This window comes from Engraulis encrasicolus, chromosome 7 (genome assembly GCF_034702125.1).
Source record: "Engraulis encrasicolus isolate BLACKSEA-1 chromosome 7, IST_EnEncr_1.0, whole genome shotgun sequence".
Classification (NCBI taxonomy): domain Eukaryota; kingdom Metazoa; phylum Chordata; class Actinopteri; order Clupeiformes; family Engraulidae; genus Engraulis; species Engraulis encrasicolus.
This window is the reverse complement of record NC_085863.1, coordinates 22,073,022-22,089,921: the sequence shown is the minus strand read 5'-3', so window position 1 is coordinate 22,089,921 and position 16,900 is coordinate 22,073,022. Positions and strand designations below refer to the sequence as shown.

General features: G+C 47.4%; 1 protein-coding gene across 6 annotated transcripts; it reads left to right on the top strand.

The window, feature by feature from the left end:
* Positions 1-9,922: 9,922 nt before the first annotated feature.
* On the top strand, positions 9,923-16,649 carry LOC134452615 (retrovirus-related Pol polyprotein from transposon 412). Of its 6 annotated transcripts, none has more exons than XM_063203091.1 (5): positions 11,008-15,370; positions 15,448-15,532; positions 15,619-15,692; positions 15,775-15,814; positions 16,505-16,649. In XM_063203091.1, exon 1 carries the CDS (start codon positions 11,008-11,010, stop codon positions 15,139-15,141), a length of 4,134 nt encoding a protein of 1,377 aa, XP_063059161.1. In that variant the 3' UTR covers positions 15,142-15,370; positions 15,448-15,532; positions 15,619-15,692; positions 15,775-15,814; positions 16,505-16,649. The 6 variants fall into 6 exon arrangements, 5 of the variants coding, with proteins under 5 accessions (XP_063059161.1, XP_063059160.1, XP_063059159.1 ...); XM_063203090.1 differs by having other exon boundaries at positions 15,615-15,692; XM_063203089.1 differs by having other exon boundaries at positions 15,448-15,692.
* The last annotated feature ends 251 nt before the right edge of the window (positions 16,650-16,900 follow it).

The window sequence follows — 16,900 nt, the reverse complement described above, 5'->3', positions numbered from 1 at the left end:
CTTCTTATTTTTTCTTCTTGTTATTGTTCTTGTTCTTGTTCTTGTTCTTCTTCTTCTTCTTCTTCTTCTTTTTCGCCTATTCACTGTCCTCTGAACTGTGTTGGACAAATTGCATGCAGACTCACAGTCACAGTATCACGATGAAATCCAAAAGGCTTCGAGTGGGATGAGTGGGACAGGCCTGAACTGGGAGAACAAAACGGCCCGGGCATTTTTTGGCTCAGATCAGCCCCACATACCGGTAATTAACGGAGCACCGCCATTAAATTGACGTAGGCTAACTAATGTCTTCTGACGAAAAAAAAACCCTCTTTCAGGTAGGCCTACCAAATGCAGTTACTTTACGTTCAATTGTTTATTTAAATTGAATCTGTGATTGGTCATGTAAGCTGGCAGAAAACCTGGAAGTTGAGAGAAGAGAGCCCCTAGCAGCTGGGGATGAACTGGCCTTATCTGCACTCTTCAGTCCAATCAGCTCCTTGGACACACACAAAGAGAGGGGGGCACATACCTATTGTAATGTTAGGCACATAGACCTTCACTATTGGGTTTGGAGTGTCTTGCTTCAGAAGAAGTTAACTTCTGCCTCAACAGTCTAGCTTGACTAGACAAGAACAGAGGGATAAATTATTAAGCAGAAATAATACAATACTTAAACTTAATATCCAAATTTATATTTATTGGTAGTCAGATGTAAAGAAATCCTGCACACTGTCTATTCCACTAACAAACTTTTTCTGAAGAAGGTCGGGTGACCAAAATGTTGAATTAAAGTTTGTTGGTGGAATGGACAGAGTGCAGGATGTCTTTACACTTGAATCACAACCTCACCAGCCCAACCAGAGGTGTGCAAAATCGTCTTCTTGAAATATTTATTGGTAGTAACCATAATGTGCTTAGTGGCTACTCACTGGCTACTCTACAGAATCACCAACAGTACCATTCCACCACAAAGACAGCAATTAGCACATGCCAGTGAATATTTTGGCCTTAAAAATGAGCAGAATTTACATGAGGAATAAAATGAAGTCTCAGGAATTAACCATAAAGTTTAACATTAATCTCCATGTAGCCTATCAAAGCAAATCTATTATCACATGGACTATAGAGCATAGGCATATACTTACAAATCTCCATTGGTACACATTCAACTTGGAAAAGGAACATGAACTACGGTGCATTTTCTCTGAGACTTTGTCTTCCTCAGGATATGAAAGCACACCTCTGCTTCTATGTGTCATTGTTGTCGTAATGTACATGGCAACTGAATATCATGCATGGATGATAGCATGCAGGAAAGAGGAGAATGTAAGCCTTCGAATGGTACCCCACATGTCCCAGTCCACAGCCATGATGTCTATACAAACATGCATCAAAGAGTGTGTGGGGAAAAAACGATGTTTTGTTGAACCGCTATTTGCGATTTCATGGGCTACGCGTTTTTTGCGGGGCTGGAGTCTATTATATCTGAGGGGGCACCTGGGCTGGCATATCATATTTCTGGCAAATGCCAACCCACCCCCCTGTCACCCCATAGAACAGCCCTTGCCGAGGGCCGTCAAAATGACATTGTGGGCTGCCAAAATGACATCGTGGGCCGCCGGTCTCTTTTGTCTCTTTTTTCTCTTTTTTTTTTAAAGAGGGGCATCGGCCCTCGAGGGGCGTCGGCCCACCGGGAAAATGCCCTGTATGCCATACTGCCAGTCCAGCCCTGGAGTGGGACACTAACGGTAGGGACACATAGACGTGAATTTGGCCAAGCGAAGCGAAATTCGCCTTTCTTTTCTATGAGAGAGGCGAAGGCAAGCGAAAGCAAGCAAACAGGAGCAAAATTATTAAACCAAGTTTAATATTAGGCAAATGAGGAGCGAATTCGCATGCGACGGGCCCATAGATGTGTATAGAAGACTCAATGCAGAGAGGTGCGCCAGTTGGCTGTGGTAAGATGGCCGCTATGTGCGGACGTTCGACTTCTGTTGTCGGCGAAGGGGGTGACGTATCTAGTCTTCTATACACATCTATGGACGGGCCAATCAAATCAACAACATAACTGTTCCATTCCATTTGATTCGCCGCAACGACCTGATGACGGTTGAGCTGTCAGAATAGAACACTGAATTTCGCCTCTCTTCGCCTCATTTCGCCTGCTATGTGTCCCTACTGTAAAGCTGAATCCCATTACACCCCTTAGCCTTACGCCTTTCCCCTTCCCCTCCGTTTTGCGCGTGAAGGGCAAGGGCTGTTCCAATTCACGTTCAGACAGAGGGTAAGGGAAAGGACTCTCTACCCCTTGAAACAGAGAGTATCCGAAAGCACACTTCAAACGGAGGGGTACGACCGAATTCCCTGAATGCATTGCCAATGCCTTTAAAAAATGACTGCATCAACAAAAGCACACTAATGTAAGTATTTTCGCAGTGATTTATGGGTTTACAGTCGTAAGAATTGTTGCAATAAGTGAAACATTGTCCCAATGTGTCACGGTCATTATCTTTGTGAATTGCTCATGAATAAAATCGCTAATGCATGGAATTCATGGCAGCTGTGAGTGTCATTCCGTGATTGTTGAAGGGGTGTCTCAATTAGTAGGGGTTGTGTTTCAAGCCCCACACCTTACCGCTTCGTTTGAAGGCACGAGGGGCAAGGGGAAGGCATAGGGGTAGGAGTAGAAATTAGAAATGGGATTCAGCCTAAATCCCCCAGTGGAATGGAGCAGTGTTGGGGTCATGAAACAATCCCAACATGAATCCATAAGGGACTGAACCAATCACAAAAGGGCGATTCTTGTTCCTGTTTTGTCATGTGACCCTAACCCTACTCTTTGGTGGACAGGGTTCTACATTTTGTTTATAACCTGACTGCGCGAACCTAGCTGCGCACAACTCAACCTCTGATTGTTGGAAACCGCTGTCGGTCAAAAAATTAGCTCACGTGTTTGGCTGCCAGTGTCTTGCCCATCCTCATAACATCGTGATCGCATGTATTGCATGTAGACAATGGGCTCGTTCTAATGAAGCATCTGCTTTTGCTATGCCACGCGTTTGAATTTTCTAACCAGAATGCATTGAAATGACAAACTAGACAAAGTGTGCAAAAGCAGCACTGCTTCATCAAAAATGAGCCCTTTGTCAAAGTATCACAGTGAAGGCCCACAGTGTTTGAAGGGTCATTCATTGACAGATGAGTGACACAGTGAACTATCTTCATTGCCACTATGGAATGGAGCAGTGTTCTACCAGCATCATGAGGATCACGGCTGGACAGGGATAAAAAAAAACAAATCAAAGGCCCAGGCATTTTCTGCATTCATCTCTACAGTACACTGTGGGCCAGACCAGCCTCAATGGAACTACAAAAAAACAGCACCAGACGGACTGTCGGCACGCTGTGTAATGCCCTGTATGCCAGATTACCAATCCATGCCTGATGAGGAGCACTTTACTTTCTCCAATCATCTGTTCTGTTCAAATGAGTACATAGTAGGTTCACGTTGAGGGCACTCATTATGTTCTCCCGCTCAATTTCCCCTTTCTTCACTCGTTTGCTCTGGAGAAATGAAAAGTCATTACCTGGTATCATCAGCCGTTGGATTAAACTGCTGAGTCTCACTGGGACCTTCCTCAGATAGATACCTATTCCCACCCTCATTCCCACGTGATGCAGACAATTAAATTAAGCCCTAGATCTCAAAATAGCGCCTTGGATTTTTTTCTATTATAATTATGATAGCTGCCTGGCATTGCTAATGATGAGCAAGAATTATATTTACTTTAGTCGTCCCACATGTTCAGAGGTTATTTAAACAATTGTTTGAATAATGAAAAGTCCTGCAGCAAGAAGAGCAAAGTCTAATGAGTCATTGTATGAACAGTCCATCATCACCTCCCCTCAAGTTCAACAATGAGTTCTTCAGGCGTTTTCTGATTCAGGTGATAGGCCTATTACTATTCACATGTACTATGGGACCAGTTGGTAGCGTTCAGTTTTTCGTACTATACAGTTTAATGGCACATCCTAAGAAGTAATATCACCAGAATCCGAAAACGCCTGGACGAGCAGGAGAAAGGTCAAACACTATCATTTAAATTGAGGGGAGGTCTAAAATGAGCACTTAATGTCATGTTGCCAAAATGGTGTCAGTGGTTCAGCAGCTTGTCACATGGTTAAAGGGACACTGTGTGAGATTTTTAGTTGTTCATTTCCGGAATCCATGCTACCCATTCACTAATGTTACCTTTTTCATGAATATTTACCACCCACCATCAAATTCTAAGTATTCATTATGACTGGAAAAATTGCATTTTTCATACATGAAAAGGGGGATCTTCTCCATGCTCCGCCATTTTCCAGAAATAGCAATTTTAGCTGCAAAAATTGCTGTACTTGGGCCATAATACAAAATGTTAGTTTATTACTTAGTGAACTTTCATGAAAAGGTCAAATTTGGCAATAGGCGACACAGTTTCAATGAGCAGCATAGTTGCAGTACCTTTTTTGACCATTTCCTGCACAGTGTACCTTTAAGGGAACATTTGAAATAGCTAATACAATACAATAATACAATACAATATGCCTTTATATAGTGCAGTATAACTAAGAAGTTGACTCAAAGTGCTTTCAAAACTGCACATAAGGAACATACCAGTATGAATTAGCTAATAGACCACAGAGGGCTGCAAAGCCAATTCAGATGTGCTGCTGAACCATTGACAGCTTTTTTTTGGCAACATGAGTTTCTCAACCTTTTTTTTTTTTTAAGAAATGCCCCCATGACCTCATCAGAAGCATGCCAATGCCCCCACCAGACAGCATGATCGTAAAGATTCTGAAAAAAGCAAAGCAAAGCAAAGTGTTATGTTATGGGCTGTGGGTTCTGGTTGTGTCTTTTCATGGTGTAAAAGACATATTTTATTGCAGAAGGAGTCACTTCAGGAAAGTGCTTCATCATGCAGTTCTTTCCCATCAGAGCATTCTTTTCCAACAGACAAAAGCAAATCAGATTTGATTCACTTAGTTGTGTTTATCATGGCTGGAAGCATAGAAATATCCTTCAGAATTGCAGAGGAAGTGAACAACTGCACTGATGAAGTTGTGAAGTTTCAAAAGATGAGTAATGTTTATCTACTGTATTGTTTGCATTGAATTCCCACGTCTTCTAAGTGCATTATTATAAACTTTTCTGCAGGCTGTAGGCCAATTCATCACTTTCTGAGAAACTTTTTTCCTGTAGAGAACTTCAGTATTCATGACGTGTGCTTGTTTATGAATTGAAATAGCAGAAATGTACACAACCCCAGAAACAAATGAAACTAAAATGACGCAGTAGTATACTGTACCGTAGGTGCCTTGCTTTGATCTGCATATTTATTACACTCTGAGAATGTAATCTGAACAATATTGAAAATTTTAAGAAGTTCATGTGGATGAATCAGTTCTGTGCTATTTGGAAGCCTAAGTGGGAATATTTTACCAGTCTCATTGTGCATCATGAATACTGTATAGGCCTAGGGTCTGAATGAGTGAAACGTGAAACAGACTGAAACTGACAATATTTCCAAAGGCTATTAGAGAAAAGCTACTCATCTTCAATAACACAAAACATACTGAATGAATCCCACACAATCAGACCAAAGGATTTGCATCAAGATGCATAGGACAGTCGCTGGCCTTTTCTTTGTGTCTGAATGTATTGAGCCTCGTTTCGCTTGCATTGTACGCTTTGCAATTCAACCGTAACTGAGGCCTCAAGGACACTTATAAAAGATGAGCTTTGCTGCTGTGGCGCCTGACAGGACTAGCTGAGGCCGAAAAGTGGCCCGGGCATTCTTGGCATAGATCGGCCCCAAACATGCACAGGCCACTTTCATACTATATATTGACTGGCTGAATCCACTGTCCATATTCATCACGTTGGACCAGTGGGCCTCCCCCTCTAATTTGTGGGCCAATCCCCAGGAAAACAGCCACAACAACAGTATCGGCCCCTGGGGACTGTCGGCCCACCGGGAAAATGCCCTGTATGACAGATTACCATGTCAGCCCTGACGCCTGCATAACTCGGGTGCATGTTCTGGCTCCATCCTCAGGACCGCTGACAGCTTTGGGTGGGCCCAGGACAAAGTCATCTGAAAGGGCGTCCACACCGAATACATACAATGAAATGAGAACCCAAATGTGGACCCCTCCTGTACTTGGGCATGACCCCTTTGTCCTCCCCTGCTAGACCACCTGTCCATCTCCATTTGAATTCATGAGCATCTCATTCTAAATGCGCTCCCTGACAGCCACTGCACTGTAAAAATGGGGATGCTTCTCCTCCCAAAATGCAATACATCCATTTTCACACAAAAAATCTAAAATGAATTGACTTAATTGTTTTTCAGAGAATTTCAAGAAAATCAGTGTTTCAATCTTTGAATTTGGTATATAAATATCAGATAACATGAACAGTTCCAAATGCTCTGGTGCCATCTTGAAAGCAGATGTAAAATAATACCGTATGTGAATGTTGTATTTCAATGGCTTTTATTGCATTTTGGAAAGGCCGTTTCTGCATAGCCTAAACAAAATCAGAGCCACGCCTCACTACTTCTTTACACCTTCATTGATTCTGAAATAGCCTGCAGCACCTAAAGCACAGCGGCAGAGCAATACTTGAAGACCCTGGGGGTACTGAAGAGCTCAGAATCAAATACAATCCACTTTCATGAATATGTAATGGAAGGCTTTTTTATGGAGTGTTTTCAGAACCTTCCAGAAAGCACAACTTTGCAAAGCCTTAGCTGTGTCACAACTTCACTAACAACCCACTAACAAACTATAACAACTTGCCTAACTCAACCAACTCTGTTTTGAATCGATTTCCAGAGTTTGTTGAGATCAGTTTTTTAGACTTGGATGGACCTTGGCAGCCATCACCTTGAGCAACTCAGTCAGGGGCCAGATCAAACATGTAGGCCTACTCTACCAGCCCCAACTCCCAAAGGAGGAAGGGAGGGAATCTGAGCAGTTCATCCAATGTCTAAAAATGCATCTGGCATGACAAATCTTTTTTGGTTTACTTTTTTCTTAACCATAACAGCTGTAATATAATATAATATAATATAATATAATATAATATAATATAATATAATATAATATAATATAATATAATATAATATAATAGCCTATTTCACATCACATCACATCACATCACATCACATCTTCATGGATTTCTAATTGATATCCTGTAGCAACCAGGACTGCGCCAAAGTAACACTCAAAATGGTGGGACTAGGGGAGCGCATGTGTGAAAAGGCACGTCTCAGACAGACAGACTTTGAATGCTCACCTGGGTAAGAACAGCAGCTCTACCATATCTACTGTCTGAGCCAGTGGACCATGACTGCAATATCACAACAGCACAAAAAGATGACACTTGCTACATTTGTATTGATGAAACAGATTGGCTGACATTTCAGTCCTGTTCCTGTGCGGAAACTAAAGAAGTGAAAGGAAAGTTTGCAAGTGAGTGACTCAGCCATTCAGCACTTGTAAGAGATAAAGTCTCCGACCCTTCAAAGTCAAAATGAAAGTGTAATATCTGAAACAGGTGTTAGCACAAAAGATGGAAACTGCTTTAGACCAGACTCCAAAGTGCAGTTAAATTAAACATAAAGAGTCAAGGTTAGGTCACAAGAATTGCACATTCCCAGACACTGAACAAAAAAAGTAACTATTTAGAAGAAAAGTTTGCACATGTAGCAGGATGGAGTTGGCATTGCGTAATAGGAGTGATTGACAGCTCGTGATTGACAGCAAGGGGCGGGCTTAAGTCTATTTATCCGGGTGGACCCTGGTTTCCTGTCTCGCTTCCGTTTCCATTGGGACCTGTTGTTTTGGTGTGAGGTTGGGCTGTGTTGGCCACCGAGAGGCCGCGGATGAACTGCGAAGGTGAGCATGTGTTCTGTTGTATTTACCGGCAATTGAGTTCTGTGACTTGGGAATTATATACCAATGCTTCCTTTTGCAGAGCGGCGTTACTCACCCGCATATGTGATCGTTCGGAGCGCACTGTAACCAACGTGGCGCTTAGGAGCTAGGAGCTGGCTGACAGGGTGAGTTTGGTCTCCATCCTTTCGATAAGATGTCCTTCTGTTATTGCTGCCCCCCTAATACGAACCATCTTGATGTTTGTAGCCAGTTAGCCTGCTCGAGGTAATTGGTGTGGCGTGGCGATCCTTGGAAACGCTGTGCCGGTGACTCGCTTGTTTTAAGGTGCGTATAATGCCTGCCTGCTCTCTTATCCACTTCCTTACTCCAGTACGCATTACTGATAGCAACTTTTCTATATTTGTAGCTTTCATCGGCGGCCCCTCCGGCAAGAACCAGCCACTGTGGTGCGCCTACATGTTCTTCGGCTGCTGTTTCGCTGGATAAGTTGGTTAGAATCTCTGTTTCGCCCCTGCTTCACCTGCTGCTTGTCTGTGCTTTGCTCTGCTGGGGTTGGGGAAGTACCCCGCTTGCTGGCCACGCTTACCCCTTTGCCCTGCTTCTGTGTGTCTGAGGGTGCGCAGTTTCGGGACCCTTGCCCACTATTCGCCAAGTTATTATTTCTTTTTATTTGATTTACTTTTGCATGTTTTGTTATTTTGCTTCTGCATGTTTATTTTGGTTTTCTTTATTTTGTTTGCTGCATGCTCCCATTTTGCTTGCCCTGCTCCCGCATGCCTGTGTGCTCTGCTGCTTGCTTTAACTATTTGTGTGCTGGTAGCTATAGCTATCCCTGTTGCTAAGGGTTATATGTGTGCAGTGCCTATTTTGTTTATTTATCCTTCTTTTCATTTCATTTACTGTGTGCATTATCTGTGTGTTTAATTTACTTTATTTTGCATTTACTTTATTTTGCATTTATTGTGTTTATTTTGGGTTTAAGGTGGGATCAGGGAACTCTTGGTAACTGCTACCTCCCTCAGCAGTTTGGGTAGTGCCTAGGGTGCGTGAGGTGTATGTGTGTGTGAGTGTATGTGTGTGAAGGAGAGAGTCCTTACTAGTATTCCCTTTTTGGTCTAGTGGAACCCATTGAGTGTAGTACGTCGGCAGCCTGGTGGTGAGAGGAACCCCTTGTGTGCGCACACAGTGAAAGATAAGTAGTACTACAGATCCTTATAGGTTTAGTGATCTCAGTGGTGCCCCAGGCTGCACGACCAGGTTCATTCCTTTCTCTCTCTTACTTGCGCTCTCTCTCTCTCTCTCTCTCTCTCTCTCTCTCTCTCTCTCTCTCTCTCTCTCTCTCTCTCTCTCTCTCACGCGCCTCTCCCCTCTCGGGGGCCCCTCCCCCGCTACTGTGTACTGTATACTGTGTACGATCGGGCTTTTTGCGACCTTGCACATTGTTTTAATATTTTTGTCTTGCACATTTGTACAACAATAAAAGAGAATTATATTTGGGATCCCGTCTCTGTCCTGTGTATTTCGAACTTGTGCTAATTTAAGGTTTAGATATTTCCTGGAGGTAAAATTGCCCTGCCTCTAGGTGGCGTAGTCGCTACAAACTCCTCCCCCTGCTACATTTGGCGTAGTCGGCAGGATTTACACATACTTATTACAGAGACGTGGGTCCCAATTTTGTTGTTGTACTGTGTGAAATTAAGGTGCCAAACTCTGCTTGTGTGTTTTTGGTTGGGGTACCAGTAATAGTGGGTTGTTGGGGGTTGCCCTGGTTTTTTTGTTTTGTTTTGTTTTCTTCCTTTTTTTTTGGACAGGCGAAACAGCGAAACAGCAGCCGGTGGACGGTCAATAAGAAGGTAGGCGGTGACGTTTAGGACAGTTGTCCCTTTATTCCCTTAGCAGTGTGTGTGATACTGTGGTAATGGAAGCGGAATTACAGGAATTGAGAAATCAATTGGAGCAGTTGAGGGCGGATAATGAAAGACTCCGCCAAGAACGGATTCCTGCGAGTGCTGGTACAGTGACCCAAGAGGCAGTCACGCCATCGCCTTCTGCTACGGGCAGTGCATCGACATCAGAAAGGTTGGTTTTTGTTCCACGGGATAAAAAATGTCCAATGTTTAGGGGGAAAACTGGCATTGACTTGAACGAATGGATTGATGAGGCACAGGCCTGTATGAGCGTGAGACGTTTGGCTAGGGCCGACCAAGCCTTCTTTCTCTATGACCATCTAGAAGGGGAGGCCCGAGAGGAACTCAAATACCGTCCAACCGATCGTGCTGACCCAGACAGGATCATAGCAGTGTTGAAGGAAGTGTATGGTTGTTCAGACTCGTATGTGGCTTTGCAAGAGGCGTTCTTTTCTAGGAAGCAACAAGAAGGGGAGACTTTGCAGGAGTTTTCACTTGCCCTAATGAGCCTAATGTCGAAAGTGAAGGAACGGGCGCCTAGCAACATGACTAACACAGAAACACTATTGAGAGACCAGTTTGTAGAATATGTTCTCGATGGCGCTCTCCGGCGCGAACTGAAGCAGAAGGTGCGTCGGGAGCCTGCGTCTACCCTGTTGGAAGTGCGGACCGAAGCGATTCGTTGGGAACGGGAGGGTCTACCCGGTGGGGCACGGGGTCGCAGCTTGTCAGTCCCCTCTGCGTTTGGGATTCAGTATGGGGTCCATGGCAACCCTCCTCGCGGGCCGGATAGGTCTCAGTCCACCGAAGTGAGTGAACTGAAGGAACTGCTTAAGGTCCAGCAGGAGCAGCTGAAGTGTCAACAACAACAGCTACAGCAGCTCAACGAAGGCCTCACCCTCCTACAGAATTCAATGCCACGATCTCGATCCCCCCGCGATGGTCCGTTGATCTGTAGACGCTGCCAGCAACACGGACACTTTGCCAGAGACTGCACCGTTCCTCTTCCGTTTTCTCGCTTCCAGCCTTCTGGCCCTACACCTCCACCTGCAGCCCGGAACTCCAGCTCCACTCCGCATTCGGGAAACTAGCGCCCACCGGACTTCAGGGCCACAGTTCGGTTGGGGCCGCTATTGGCTCACGGGATTTGGGGAGGGTTTCAACTTTAATGTCTTCATGTCCGCATCTTGATGTGCTTGTGGGTGGGGTCAAAGTGCCCTGCCTGGTAGATACCGGCTCCATGGTGTCGACCTTGAGGGAAAGCTTTTTCCTGCAGCATTTTGCATCTTGGGGCAATGAGCGCCTCAAGTCTTGTCATTGGTTACAGTTGAGGGCAGCCAATGGGTTGGCCATTCCCTATGTGGGTTACTTAGAGCTTGACATTGAGCTCTGCGGAAAGGTCATGCCACAATGTGGGGTGTTGGTGGTGCGAGATCCACCAGGCGGTCTTTCCCCAAAAGTCCCGGGTGTCCTTGGGATGAATGTGATCCGGAAATGCTACCAGGAGCTTTTTGGAAACCATGGCCTTGCTCTCTTTGACCTTCCTGAGGTGTCCACAGCCCCCTCCTCGGTCTTGCAGGCTCTACAGCACTGCAACAGTGCGCTGGACTTCCCAGCTGCCCCTGGGAAAGTGAAGGTACGGGGGAAGAAGGTTTGTCGCATTCCAGGTGGAATGATGCAGTTAGTGGCCGCGACGTGTTCGGCACAGTATTCTGGGACTACGGTACTGTTCGAGCCACCAGATTCGGGCTTACCTGCTGGATTGCTGGCCTCCCCTGCACTAGTTCGGGTCACCTACGGTACTGCCTTTATACCCATCGTCAATGTGGGTTTGACGGATGTAACGCTTTACCCCCGCACCGTTTTGGGAGAACTGGATGTGGCTCACGTTGTTAGCCTTCCGGTGGGAGTTTCCGAGGTGCCCTCTCAGATTGCGACAGTCTCGTCCCAGACCGTAGCCCCGTCTGTGTCTGCCCAGATCGAGGCTATGGATTTGGCATCCTTGTCCACTGACGAACAAGGGGAGGTGCGGTCACTCCTCCATAGGTTCACTCATGTATTCTCCGCTCATGACATGGACTTGGGTTGTACTAACCTCATGACCCACGATATTCCCTTGTTAGACACCGCTCCGATTCGTCAGCGTTACAGACGCATACCCCCGTCTGAGTACGAGGTGGTTAAAGATCACATCAACCAATTGTTGGAGGCACAAGTGATCCGGGACAGCAGTAGCCCGTACGCCTCCCCCATCGTGCTGGTTAAAAAGAAAGATGGTAGTCTTCGCATGTGCGTGGACTACCGACAGCTAAATGCGAAAACCAGGAAGGATGCCTTCCCTTTGCCGAGGATCGAGGAATCCCTGGATGCCTTGACTGGGGCCCGCTGGTTCTCGACCTTGGATTTGGCCAGCGGATACAACCAGGTTCCTGTTCGGGAAGAGGATCGGCCCAAGACCGCCTTCTGTACGCCCTTTGGGTTGTTTGAATGGAACCGGATGCCCTTTGGGCTCTGTAACGCCCCCAGCACGTTTCAGCGCCTCATGCAGCGCATATTCGGTGACCAGCAGTGTCAGTCACTCCTCTTGTACCTTGACGACATTGTGGTGTTCTCCTCCACCGTAGCGCAGCATGTAGAGCGGCTGGGCGCTGTATTGGGTAGGCTGGAGCATGAGGGCTTGAAGGCGAAACTCCCAAAGTGTGCCTTTTTCCAACAAGAAGTGCGGTACTTGGGCCATGTCATTTCCGCTGAAGGTGTTGCCACTGATCCGGGTAAAATTGAGGCGGTGTCCAAGTGGCAGCAGCCCACCACTGTGTCGGAGCTGCGTTCCTTTTTAGGATTCGCCAGCTATTACCGCCGCTTCGTGGAGGGCTTTGCCAAATTGGCCGCTCCTTTACACCGGTTAGTGGCAGAACACGGGACACCTGGAGCAAAGAAACGGGGTGGTCAGGGGCATCTTGGGCCTTGGTCAGAGGAATGCAAGGGCAGCTTTGAGGCCTTGAAAACGAAGCTCACAACTGCGCCAGTCCTTGCTTATGCGGACTTCTCCCTCCCGTTCATTCTTGAGGTTGATGCGAGCTATGGGGGGCTGGGAGCCGTGCTATCGCAGGAACAAAATGGCAAGGTCAGGCCGATAGCCTATGCCAGTCGTGGGCTGCGACCTACCGAGCGTAATATGCAAAATTACAGCTCGATGAAACTTGAGTTTTTGGCCCTTAAATGGGCCATGACGGAAAAGTTTCGCGAGTACCTCCTGGGGCAGCGGTGTCTTGTCTTCACAGATAATAACCCGCTCAGTCACTTGTCGTCCGCTAAGTTGGGTGCCCTTGAGCAACGTTGGGCATCCCAGCTAGCCTCTTTTGATTTTGACATCAAGTATCGGTCAGGCAAAAGCAATGGAAACGCTGACTCGTTGTCCCGCCAGCATCCTTCTGGTCCAGTGGAGACACTGGCCCCTGGTACTGCCCTTCCAAGGCCACTCCAGGAAGTGTTGCAGCCTGCACCGGCTGAAGTAATTCAAGCTGCCATGACTGTTTTGCCCGGTCACTCTTCCACTGAGATTGCGGAGCTCCAACAGGCTGACCCCACGATTCGGGGGGCGATGGCGTTTTGGAGGAGGAAGCGGCGGCCTAATTTTGATGAGCGCCAGGTTACTCCGGAACCGGTCTTACGCCTGCTCAAGCAGTGGGATCGCCTGGTGGAGGAAGGGGGCATCGTGTACCGCCAAAAGTTCCGCTCGGATGGCGGACAACCGATTCTCCAGGTGTTGTTGCCAGAGTCCCTGAAAAACAGGGTATTGACCCAAGTTCACCAAGTGCATGGTCATCAAGGGATAGAGCGAACACTTGAGCTCTTGAGTCCACGATGCTTTTGGCCGACTATGTCCATCGACGTTGCGGAGTGGTGTCGGAAATGTGAGAGATGTGAGGTTGCGAAGGATTCTCAGCCAGCGGCACAAAGCTTCATGGGGCACTTGTTGGCCTCACGGCCCAACGAGGTCCTTGCAATTGATTTTACGGTATTGGAGCCCGCCCGTAATGGACAGGAGAACGTCCTGGTCATGACGGACGTGTTCAGCAAATACACCCTGGCGATTCCCACTCGGGACCAGCGTGCCTCCACTGTGGCTCAGGTGTTGGTAGCAGAGTGGTTTTGTAAGTTTGGTGTTCCTTCCCGAATACATTCTGACCAGGGTAGGAGCTTTGAGGGCTCCCTCATTCAGCAGTTGTGTGGGTTCTACGGGATTCAGAAAACGCGCACCACACCATATCACCCGGCCGGAAATGGCCAGTGTGAGCGGTTTAACAGGACCCTGCACAATTTGCTTCGGACCTTGCCAGTGTCTCGGAAGAGGGATTGGAATACGTGTTTACCGCAGGTACTCTACTGTTACAACACTACTCCCCATCAGTCGACGGGTGAGTCCCCCTTCCTCCTCATGTTCGGACAGGAGCCTAGACTGCCCCTCGATTTCCTCCTGGGCCGGGTTCAGGATCCTGTTGGGGGGGGTGTTCACGAATGGCTGCAAGAACATCAGGTCCGACTGCAGACTGCCTTTGACGGGGCTCGAGCCCGTCTGGAGACCGCCGCGGCCCGTCGGAAAAGGAACCATGACTCACAGGTGCGTGATGCACCACTGGGGGAGGGTCAGTTGGTATTCTTACGCAATGTTGGCGTACGGGGGCGTCACAAAATCCAGGACCTGTGGAGCCCGGTGGTGTATCGGGTTGTTAAGGCGCCTGGCGCAGGCGGATCTGTATATACGATAGCTCCCGTGCACAGTCTTGACCAGACTCGACATGTCCATCGGTCCTTGTTGAAGGCTGTCCTGGGGACCCACCCACCCACGTCAGTTGATCCACATGAGGCGCCCACCAGCAGTGCGCCTCAAGAAACATCCTCCACTGAACTAGAGTCAGCTGAAGAAATGGATTTAATGGCCGTGTGCCAGGGGTTGCCCCTAGTCAACATCCACAACCCGTCCGTATCTTCAGGAGCATCACCGCCCCGGGCAGTGGGCGAGCCTGGAGTGGAGGGATCTGCTGTGGTAGTACCGTCATCTTCCAGGGTGGTTGGACAGCCACCGGCTATTGTGGTGACCGCGGTCCTCGAGCCTCCGGCCCGTGAGGAGACCCAGGGCAGCACTGTCCGAAGATCATCCCGTTCCACCGCAGGACAGCACTCAAATGTCCACCACTTACCAAGGCCTGTAAGTGGATCAGCAGATGGGGTGGTGACACACCCAGCCTCTGTTTCCATCCCGAACGCCATTGGAACAAGTCAGGCTTCTTCAGAGCCCTAATCGCCGGGACGGCGATTCACAAAGGGGGGGTGGATTGTAGCAGGATGGAGTTGGCATTGCGTAATAGGAGTGATTGACAGCTCGTGATTGACAGCAAGGGGCGGGCTTAAGTCTATTTATCCGGGTGGACCCTGGTTTCCTGTCTCGCTTCCGTTTCCATTGGGACCTGTTGTTTTGGTGTGAGGTTGGGCTGTGTTGGCCACCGAGAGGCCGCGGATGAACTGCGAAGGTGAGCATGTGTTCTGTTGTATTTACCGGCAATTGAGTTCTGTGACTTGGGAATTATAGCGACGCTTCCTTTTGCAGAGCGGCGTTACTCACCTGCACTTGTGATCGTTTGAAGCGCACTGTAACCTACGTGGCGCTTAGGAGCCAGGAGCTGGCTGATAGGGTGAGTTTGGTCTCCATCCTCTCGATAAGATGTCCTTCTGTTATTGCTGCCCCCCTAATACGAACCATCTTGATGTTTGTAGCCAGTTAGCCTGCTCGAGGTAATTGGTGTGGCGTGGCGATCCTTGGAAACGCTGTGCCGGTGACTCGCTTGTTTTAAGGTGCGTATAATGCCTGCCTGCTCTCTTATCCACTTCCTTACTCCAGTACGCATTACTGATAGCAACTTTTCTATATTTGTAGCTTTCATCGGCGGCCCCTCCGGCAAGAACCAGCCAGTGTGGTGCGCCTACATGTTCTTCGGCTGCTGTTTCGCTGGATAAGTTGGTTAGAATCTCTGTTTCGCCCCTGCTTCACCTGCTGCTTGTCTGTGCTTTGCTCTGCTGGGGTTGGGGAAGTACCCCGCTTGCTGGCCACGCTTACCCCTTTGCCCTGCTTCTGTGTGTCTGAGGGTGCGCAGTTTCGGGACCCTTGCCCACTATTCGCCAAGTTATTATTTCTTTTCATTTGATTTACTTTTGCATGTTTTGTTATTTTGCTTCTGCATGTTTATTTTGGTTTTCTTTATTTTGTTTGCTGCATGCTCCCATTTTGCTTGCCCTGCTCCCGCATGCCTGTGTGCTCTGCTGCTTGCTTTAACTATTTGTGTGCTGGTAGCTATAGCTATCCCTGTTGCTAAGGGTTATATGTGTGCAGTGCCTATTTTGTTTATTTATCCTTCTTTTCATTTCATTTACTGTGTGCATTATCTGTGTGTTTAATTTACTTCATTCTGCATTTACTGTATTTTGCATGTACTTTATTTTGCATTTATTGTGTTTATTTTGGGTTTAAGGTGGGATCAGGGAACTCTTGGTAACTGCTACCTCCCTCAGCAGTTTGGGTAGTGCCTAGGGTGCGTGAGTGTGTATGTGTGTGAGTGTATGTGTGTGAAGGAGAGAGTCCTTACTAGTATTCCCTTTTTTTGGTCTAGTGGAACCCATTGAGTGTAGTACGTCGGCAGCCTGGTGGTGAGAGGAACCCCTTGTGTGCGCACACAGTGAAAGATAAGTAGTACTACAGATCCTTATAGGTTTAGTGATCTCAGTGGTGCCCCAGGCTGCACGACCAGGTTCATTCCTTTCTCTCTCTCTCTCTTTCTCTCTCTCTCTCTCTCTCTCTGTGTCTCTCTCTCTCTCTCTCTCTCTCTCTCTCTCTCTCTCTCTCTCTCTCTCTCACGCGCCTCTCCCCTCTCGGGGGCCCCTCCCCCGCTACTGTGTACTGTGCCCGATCGGGCTTTTTGCGACCTTGCACATTGTTTTAATATTTTTGTCTTGCACATTTGTACAACAATAAAAGAGAATTATATTTGGGATCCCGTCTCTGTCCT

Bases quoted from the DNA above. Each gene is read 5' to 3' on its own strand.
- LOC134452615 (XM_063203091.1), top strand. From the start codon at position 11,008: ATGTCTTCATGTCCGCATCTTGATGTGCTTGTGGGTGGGGTCAAAGTG.